We start from the raw sequence: 10162 nt of genomic DNA on the forward strand, positions 1-10162 counted from the left end.
ACCATGCATGATGCAGAGATTATACTCTAAATTGAGAGTGGGAATAAGGTCGTACACACCGCTAATAAATTCTACTGTGCATGGTAGACACCACGGTGTTGCTTTAAAAATAAACACATTTGATCCAGAACAATTCTAGAAACACTATATATCTTCTAGAAACACCGCCAGTGTTAATTTGCGGGCTCACAGTCCCTACTTTATTGAGGACACGGCCCACACCGACATCGCCTGGCTAATAATCATTTGGTGCAGCAGAGATACTAAAATAAATACCCGGGATCGATACACGTGAATTGCTATGCACGATTTTGATATCAGACGAAAATCTTCGGATACCGGGATAGAAAATGATGAATATCTCCCGTAAATGATTTCGTCTCAAGAAACCAGATCTGGTATCATACACTTGACAATACGTGTTGAACAGATATGATAGTCGTTAGCTTGCGTCTTGAGAAAAGGCCGTGCGTCTTGAACTCAAAATCTGACCAAAATTCTAATTTTATATTGCGTTGGTCCTGTATGGACTAGGCCTACAGCGCGCAGGCTATAGCTGCACTCACTACTCCAGTGGAGGCAGTATGACCATTGACCGCAATGTCGTATGCAAGCTTACTCACACAGCGAGAAATCAATTACCCCGGCTATTGTCAGTAGCCTTAGTCAGGTCACTTGGCTAATTATACGTCTCATAAGGTCGGAATAAAATGGCCATGCGTGGCTGTGGATTAAACCTACCATGGCGATTTCTACCATGAAGATATCGGGGCGATGACACTGTGCGGCCGAATGTTTATATGCCCAAGCGAGAGAGCTCAGTCGGTGGCATAAACAGCGACCATTATATACCCTCAATTCTATACTGAACACCTTTTACACGTTTCCCAACATTCGGCAAGGTGTATTTCTTTGATTTGATTGACTTTTCAAACATGCCAAACATGCAACAGAACAGAGAACTCTGAGCAACGCGCTCGTCTTAAAACTCGACTCACGCTGCGAGGCAGGGAATTGCAAAATTGCTTCAAATTAAGTCATATCGTCATATTAAATTCAATGAATTATCTTAAAACGCATAACAGCGAGTTTTTCAGTAGAGGTTTTAGTTGTCTCATTATTAGCAAGCTATTTTTTTACTCTAAAAATGTAATTTAAATGTGAATGTAAAAATGTAAGTTTACCTACCTGTTTGTTATAATCCTTAACTTACAACAACCATGAAAACTGCAGATACGTCAAATGTTTGTCAATGAAATCTTCGAATAATTCTTATTCTTCGCATTTCAGGTGACAGTAACTTTATGTACACTACGGTTTACTATCACTATCAGAATAATGTCCACAAACTAACTGACCAGACCTTCAACTTAAATGCGACCATGATGCGACTGTGTACTCGACCAGCTTGACCGCTGACAAGGTGAGATAAAAAAAAAATCACTCATCTGCGCGTGTGCAACATTAACACTGTATAGTTTTGAAGTTAAAAACGACCTGTTGAATGGAAACTATTGTGTATTAAAATTATTTAGGATATCCTAGCAGCTCCTAGCCTGTTATTATAAAAGGCAAATATAATGGCAACTATTAACTAATTAGTAAAAGAAAACACACAAACAATAGAGGCTAGCATGTTTTTTAAGCTTTTAATTTGCGGCTTGAGCCTGGTCCCATCAGGACCAAAGCGTACATGCGTCTACTCGAACTGACTGGGTAATCAAACAAAGAAACATGGTAGGCCTTTTGGTAAACGTTATGCCGATAAAGAGATGTTAAATGGCTATTCCAGAAAATAAGTACACACCTCCTATAGAGGAGTAACTTTTCAATCAAAGAAATGTCTGGATTTCCAAATTTGCTTTCTGGAAACAACTGGAATTCTTGTTGCCAATGTTACTTGAAAAAGCTTGGAAATTGAATTGAAATGAAGGAAAAATTACGGAAATATCCAAAATGAAGTCTCAAATTGAGGATTTCTGATTTTGAACTATTTTTCTGCCGGATTTTTTGCCTTTGGACGCTTTTAAAAATCTGGATTTCCAACATTCACGATTGTACAAAAAAGTCCGGAAATCCGACCTCCTCTACAGGGGGTGTGCATCCATTTTCTGGAATAGCCCAATACGATCCACATACATTGTAACCGTATCAGGGACTGAGGATAAGCATGGAAGGGGACTGAGGTTGAGGCTGCGTGAACATTTTTCCCAAGGAAATATGTTTACTCGGAGTGGTGGGGTTGAGGTGTTGGGAAGGGTGGTAAATTGGAGGGGGGTATGTTGAAGGTGTGTGTGTACGTGATTGATTATTGCTCTTAAATCATCGTTGTCTCAAAAACCCTCAATCTATTACAGAGATGGCTGACGACATCGTTGAGGACGACATCAACTGTACCTCGGTGATTTGCGATGGAGCTACCTGTTATATCGATATGTTGACAGAGGATGATTTTCTGCACATCTTCTCTTTTCTATGTCTTGTTGACAGAGGACGAGCAGCACAGTACGTAAGATTGTGTTGTTGTTGACCATTATTCGCTATCGTAGTGCACGTTAGAATATGACCGTTGCTAGGTCAACTGGATGATGCTTTCTTTGTTACGAACCACTGATCGAAATGATCACAACACAAATCCTATGGCATATCAAAATTCAGAACAGGTGTATGGGCCCAGGCTTGGAGCAGTAAACAATGGTTACTAACGTGCACTACGACAGCGAATAATGATGGCATCATTTCACATTTGTGATGTGATCATGCAAAATCAGTCGGAGATCGGAAATATTGATTTTTATATAACTCTTACAAAGATTCTGTCTTATCATTTGATTGGTCAATTATTTTTGATTATTTTTTCCATTTTAAGAAAAAGACTATTACACTCCGCACCAGTGCAATAGTTCATTTTCCATTGTACTCAGCTACCTTAGCAACGCTGACAAACGCGAGCGCATAGCTCGCACGCTGACCACCTCGATTCGCCGATTACAGACCTTTTTCTGATGACGTCACCTAATCGATATTGGGGTCTGAGATGTAAACAAACAACACGTGCGTTTCTCACGTGTCCACGGTGTAAAAACACCAAATATAACATATATTAACCTCATTCATAACCGTCACTTTAATCTCTTCACCTTACAAAATAACACAAAATGTTGCTCAAAAGTTTATAAAAATAGATGATTTTTACATCTTCCCTTGCCAAAAATCGATCAGGCTAAAACAGAACGACCAATAACAAAAGTGCGTATCACAATCTGTGCAAATATGGTAGCGCGCAATCCAAATACGGCAGCCAGCGCGCGCGCAGTTTGTTGGACGCACAATACCGCGCACGCAGAAGTCAATTGTGTGCGACATTGGAACAATTACGCATTTTGCGGTCAATTGTGAGATATTAATGACCTCGATTTGCGTTCGCGTTTTCGCAAATAATAAAATATGATTGGATCGCACGCATCGCGTTTATTAATGAGGTTATGAATGGGTAACGGGTGTTGGGTAATTAGAGATAGTCACAAGAACCACCCAACCCGAGAACCGCGAAATCTAGTTTGTAATAATCTTAGATTATTAATACACAGATTGGAATTTTCCATGCCTGTGCCTTCTAAGCATACTCGAATTCAGCTGACGCCGGTACTGCGTACAGACCTGGCGACATCGCTTATCTTACGCGCGAAGTTTCTTTTGTGTACGCTCGCGCTATTTGCGCTATTTTGAGTTTGCTCACGCGGTACCTGACTTAGCGTCGATCCCCTGAGGCAACATGCCATGTTTCCGCGGTATGGTAATAATAATGTAAAAGTATTTATTACAATGAAAATTACCACGAATTATGCTATATATAGTCAACAATTTCGCAGACTAGATGTCACTTGATGTTCATCCTGCGGTGAATTCACCGCGTTCTCATTGGATCATAATTAATTCAAATTTGTTCTGTTCATAAATGTTATTATATAAGCAGCTTGCCAAATATCACTTTTTATACCGTATTTTTCGGTGTATAGGCTGCACCTGACAAAGTCAACCGGAAATGTACAGTCGAGGTCAGAATCAGTAATGACCTCTGTTGTACCGATATTAATTGGTCAGTCATTGTCTTTACCTTTACAGGGTATGCAAGAGATGGAATCGCCTAATGAAAGACAGCACCCTATGGAAAACCATCAATCTCTGGGACAACAGTTTACAAGTTGCCGCCAATGACACCTCTCAAGGGCCGCCGCCTCAAAGCACATGGAGTTTTGCCAGAAATGAAATACAGGTACTGAAATTTCTTGAAACCTATGTCGGATTGGCACTACGAAGAATTTACCTCCATACAGTAAACGACGACATTTTGAATTGCTTGTGCTCAAAATGCCCGGATCTTCAATTTATGTCTTTTACAAGTGCTTTCAGTTTGCTATCCAGTAAGGTGCCTTCCGACGTGGATCTGTCTCTTCTTCCAACAAATGTGGAAGAGATTGTCCTATCTGTACAACGCGGGCGTAAGCGAGGACGAAAACTGGCAAGAGGCGCTCGAGTTGGGCGTTTTGTGATACACCCACTGCCGAAGCTTCGGTGCATTACCATGGGAGACATACTCTTTGATTTCGAGTTATTTCGAAGAATAAGTTGCTGCGAGAACCTTAGGACTCTTTATCTCACTAATTGTTACGATATCACAGAAGATGGGTTTATATTGTTGACGACGCGTGTACCGGAGATTGAGGACATTCGTCTTGAGAACTGTCGTTATGGCTATCACACACAGAGCACATCGGAAATTACAAAGGAGTTGACTGGAATACTTCAAACTATTTGTAAGAAACTAACACAGCTCAAAAAATTCTTTCTTGTATCCTACACGAAAATATCGTACCTTCCACTGAATGAGTTTTTAGGTAGATTAGGCAATTTTCAAACCTTACGATGCGTAGGCTTTCATGGTGTTAAGGGATTCACTTTAACTGGCTTTGAAGATATAATCAAGAGTCTTGTCCTATTGGAAGAACTAGTAATGTCTCAGTCTGAGGATGTTACTGATAAATTTCTTCAAATTATCGCGAAGTACCTACGGCATCTGCGCAATCTGCAGGTGCCAGTAGCTGGTAACATTACGGACACCGGAATTCAGTATTTCACACACCATCCTTGTCTGAACAAAGTGAACTTTGCTTTCTGTCGTCGAGTTAGTGGTCAAGCCATGTACGATACTTTTCTAACCCTTCCAAAACTTCAAGAGGTGATCATGTCTTCCCGCTCTGATAAGTACCTTGGAGTATTTGTTGAGAAGATCCGTAAAGATATGCCGAATGTGACAATATTTGAATTGTAAAATAATGCCAACAAAACGCAAAGCAAAGAAAAAAGTGACATTTTGTTTTTGGCGGCAAATGTGCGGACTTAATCTTAAATTGAAGACGATGGATATCATCGGGCTATTCCAGTTGAAATCCATACACCCCCTATAAGGCATGGCATTAATCGAGTTTAATCGGGGGTGGGGGAGCAGGCCCGTAGCCAGCACTCGGAGTTAGGGGGTTCGTTTTTGCAGGTTTCTGTTATAATAACTGATGAGTAATGTCCGCGTAGCGGGCATCGCGCCGCGGAAACGCGGCGCAGGGGGTGTCTGAGGGGGATGTGCCCCCTCAGAAATGGGAGAAATTTTGACAAATGAAGTCCCAATTGAAGGCATTTGGTGCACCATTTTACATTATTATCAGAAATATATGGTTTTAATTTATTATTGCAAAAGGCAAATTAGCACGGTTAAAACAAGAAAAGTTGCAAATCAGGCGACGGGGGTGTCTGAGCTTAGGGGATGTGCCCCCCGAATTTGATTTATTTTGAAAAATGTAGTCCCAATTAAAGGCGATGCACTATTTTTACCTTATATATGGTTTCGATAATTATATTATAGCAAAGAGGCAAATTAGCGCGGTTAAAACAAGAAAATCAGGCGTGGGAGTGTCTGAGCTAAGTATTTTTGAAAAATGTAGGGCCTAGTCCCAATTGAAGGCATTTGGTGCACCATTTTACATTATTATCAATACATGGGTTCAATATATTACAGCAAAGACGCAAATTAGCGCGGTTAAAACAAGAAAAAGTTGCAAATCATCAGGCGCAGGGGGTGTCTGAGGGGATGTGCCCCCTCAGAATTCGAAGAATTTTGAAAAATGAAGTCCCAATTGAAGGCATTTGGTGCATCATTTTGACATTATTATCAGGAATATAATGGATATAGCAAAGAGGGAAATTAGCGCGGTTAAAACAAGAAAAAGTTGCAAATCAGGTGCGTTACTTCATCACAAATAATATCAATTATTTTCTTATTTTCATCTCTGAACTATTCTCGGTTAGCGTTTTTTTACACACCAAATAATTCTTTTTAAATCTTCAAATCTAGATGGGACAAAGAGCCAAATAATTACTCTGCTGTATTTTTTATAGCATTAAATTAAGTCATTTATATTTTCCACATAGGCCTACATAAACTGGGCGTCGGGGGAATTTTCAAATCGTCCCGATAATCTGATCCTAAAATGAATTGGGAAAATTTGCGCGAAGCGTGAAAAAATAACAATTTTGTGCTAAAATGCCTATTTCAACCACATTTCCCATGTTCTCCTTTTTTGTGTCAAAATTTTAGGGGGTTCGATCGACCCCCTCGAACCCCCCCCTGGCTACGGGCCTGGGGAGGTAACTCAAGTTTGGTTTTGGTAGGAGTGTGGCGGTAAGAATATTTGAAAGTGGACCCATCAAGATACCAATTTTTCAAGAACTTTGGACCCATCCAAAAGTCAAGATTTTTGGCCGAATTTATCCCAAATTGTCTAAATTTTGGGTAAATTTCAAAGTTGCTATTTTCTGGAAAAAAATTGAAGAAAAAAAGACCCATCCATATACCAAAATTGGCTTAGAAAAAGGGGTCATTGGTATACAAACGGGCGAAAATGCTACCCATGTTTGCGGCACGTCCCCGTACATGGTCTTTTGTACAAGATTTCAATGGATTCACCCATTCAGCTAACCTCATTTGAATTCACACTACTTGTGTGGAAGATTAAGGTTATGTCTTCTGGGGGGTATACATGTTAATTAAAGCCATTATTGTAACATTTGCTGAGAAGGACGCCGTCAATATTTTTCACAATTCTATTTTTACACGATTATAATGTACTTTATTAAACTAACATCATCATCATCATCATCATCTACAAGCTTTCTCCAACTAATGCGATCTTGGGCAAGCGAAACATCCCTTCAGTATCTAAACTAACATACCCAGCCAATATCAAGACTCTAGGTGCTGTATAGTTTATCAAACCCCGAGATTTTGAATAAAACGCAGGAACCGTTACTACAACAGTTGTTTAAATTCAGTTATGTGTGAAATCTTTTATATACAACGTTTTTTACACAGGCGAATACTAGTATCGGGGCTATAGTCAAGCCTTAAAGCATGCTTGTTTATTCCTGCACCTTCACTTTCTGATTACAGTTTCATCTTTTTCCATACCAAACTGTTCCAATGCGTTCGACTTATATTAAGGATTTGGAGACTTCATATGATGCGCCGTATTGCACTATGCACTCTTGGTAATATGTCTTTAAGTATGCTTATAGCATTCCTGCACCATGCACTTCTGATCGCATTCTGCTGAATCTTCTTCTTCTTCATGTCACACTCAATGGAATCAACACACTGTAAAGCCATTCTTCTGCCGATTCTTGTTGGACAGACACACGTAATAATAATAATTAATCGTCAGAAAGTACTAACTTAATTTAGGCCTACTGATGCATCATGCAGGTATCGGGCAATGACAAAAAGTACCGGATCAACATGATCAATGTGGAGATTGCCCCTTATGGAGATTGACCGTTATGGAGATTGCCCCTTATGGAGATTACCCCTTATGCAGTACCTTCTGAAGCTTTTCACGGCAATTTGCAATCTCCTGCAGCACATTCTGAAAGCAATCTCTTGATTCTTCGTCTTCGCGTACCTTTTCACACGTTTCCATCAGTTGTACGTTCAGGTTACATTCTAATAATTCCTTCAGCAGTTTCTGACGACAGAGTTGTAGTTGATTCAATACACCGTCAAGCCATTCTTCTGTTGATTCCTGTTGGACAGATGTATAAAAGCCCGAATTAAAAAGACCAGTTTGCGTCTGACGTCAGTGGAAAGGCGCAACGTGATTGGTTGCTGACCTGCGCAGTACATCATTTTGGTCTAGGACGTCATACGCAATTAATTCGGTCTTCAATTATCAGATTATAGATAAATACCAGTACTGTTGTAAGTTTTGTGTTTGCCCAAAAACCAACACATTGTGATACTTACTTTTTAACCTAGTAAGATACCCATTTTAATCATTACGTGCTCGAACCACTGACTTCATGCCTATGGTCTGTTTCGTCCACAGAATTAGAGAAGGAGAACCGGGACTCCCTATACCGGCATGTACAATCGCGCCGTCAGCTATGGGGAGAAAATTGGGGGTATTCGGGTCCTTGCCGACGGTGCGCGGAGACGAACGAAAACAATTCTGCGTTTCATCTGAAGCGTCTTGGTACTTTCGTGCAGGTCGCATCAAGTGCGTCTCTCAAATGCGCCCATCATCCATGTCGCGTTTGCATGACTACGAATGCCTAGAGCGCATTCCGAGGGAAACCGAATACCCCCAATTTTTGCTCCATGCCTGTATCAAGATGGCGGTCGAGTCCTGGTTCTCTGGTTTTAATTCTGTGGTTTCGTCTTAATTTGAGATTAACGCCATGCTGGATTTCGCAGTGGCAGATTCGAATCAGTGCGTTTACGCGGTTGCGACGCCAACATACGCACAAATCGCGTGTGCGCACGCTCGGCAGGATTAGGTTAGCGCGCGGTTCAAATCTGCCACTGCGAAATCCAACATGGCATTACTCTCAACTTGAAACGAAAAGACTTTATTTTGATATTCAATTTTTATTTTAATATTCTTCTTTTACTTCTATGCGTTTTCTCATCAAAGTTCTCTGGATTATTTTTATTAATGTTTCTTTTAAAAATTAATAACTATGTGAAAACAAACATATTTTTAATAAATCAAAACAGTGGGTTTTTTTTTACATTTTGGGCCTAAATTGCCATTTCTGGTATACAGTCATGAAAGTTTTACGCACATTTTGAAACATTTTGTTTTAAGAAATTTCATTATGTTTTATATGAAATTTCTCAAATAAATACTCACCATTTTTCTGGCTTCTTCGTAAATAGCTTTTTCTTCAATATCCATTTGATATAATCTAAAGAACTGTACACGATATCACACTATTAAACTGTTCAGTTAATTTTTTGAAAGGTAGTTCAAACTTGCATGATTGAAATTTGCTGAGACGGAACTTATGGTTTGTGTACAAAGGAATTGATGCAACAAGGCCACGCAGGTGCGTATTACGCATACGCAGGTGCATATGCGTATGCGCGCATAGAACACTGTTCAGCAGACGCGTTAAAATGGACAGTCCTATTTTACAGATTTATCAATGTGAAATTATTTTGTTTACTAGCGGGACACCCGCGCTTCAACGCTAAAAGTCAAAGCATCTCGGAGCCTACTTGTGAACAAGATTTAGCGACTTCCTTTTATTTATATAGATATATAATAATAAAATCAATAATATATGCCCCAAAAAAAAAAAAAAAAAAAGAAAAAAAAAAAGAGCTAGGTTTGTCTCAGGCCACCGCCTTAGCTACTCCAGCTTTAAAAGTTCGTAATTTAAGTGTATTTTTTGTGTCATCAGACAAAATATTTGTGAAAAAAGAAAATGGCATTTCTTCGCATTTTCACACACACGCTTTGCCTCTTTCGTTTTCCCCTTAGACAAACTTCTCTTTTTTTGCCTATAATACATATTATTACTTTTATACCTACGCCCTACACATACATTCTATTAAATTTCAAAAACATAAATTTTTGATAATTTGCCATAAAATGTGTATTATATCGCGAATTTATACTTAAAGTGTATGTAGGTGGGTACAGGGGCGTAGCAAGAGCATCAGGGGCCCATGGACAAGGAGCAGTACAGGCCCTTTTAACATGACTGTGTACTCTAGCCATTGTTTCTTTCTCAAAATTGAGTTTTTATGATATGTGTGTACCTTGTTATG

At 39.6% G+C, this 10162-nt stretch overlaps 1 protein-coding gene across 2 annotated transcripts; it reads left to right on the top strand.

Annotated features, from left to right (window-relative positions):
- The first annotated feature begins 1268 nt into the window (after window positions 1-1268).
- LOC140141253 (F-box/LRR-repeat protein 4-like) lies at window positions 1269-5571 on the top strand. 2 transcript variants are annotated; one of them, XM_072163060.1, is made up of 3 exons: window positions 1269-1423; window positions 2358-2505; window positions 4126-5568. In XM_072163060.1, exons 2-3 carry the CDS (start codon window positions 2360-2362, stop codon window positions 5330-5332), a joined length of 1353 nt encoding a protein of 450 aa, XP_072019161.1. In that variant the 5' UTR covers window positions 1269-1423; window positions 2358-2359; the 3' UTR covers window positions 5333-5568. The 2 variants fall into 2 exon arrangements, with proteins under 2 accessions (XP_072019161.1, XP_072019162.1); XM_072163061.1 differs by lacking the exon at window positions 2358-2505 and having other exon boundaries at window positions 4126-5571.
- Window positions 5572-10162: the final 4591 nt, after the last annotated feature.

This window comes from Amphiura filiformis, chromosome 19 (genome assembly GCF_039555335.1).
Source record: "Amphiura filiformis chromosome 19, Afil_fr2py, whole genome shotgun sequence".
Lineage (NCBI taxonomy): Eukaryota > Metazoa > Echinodermata > Ophiuroidea > Amphilepidida > Amphiuridae > Amphiura > Amphiura filiformis.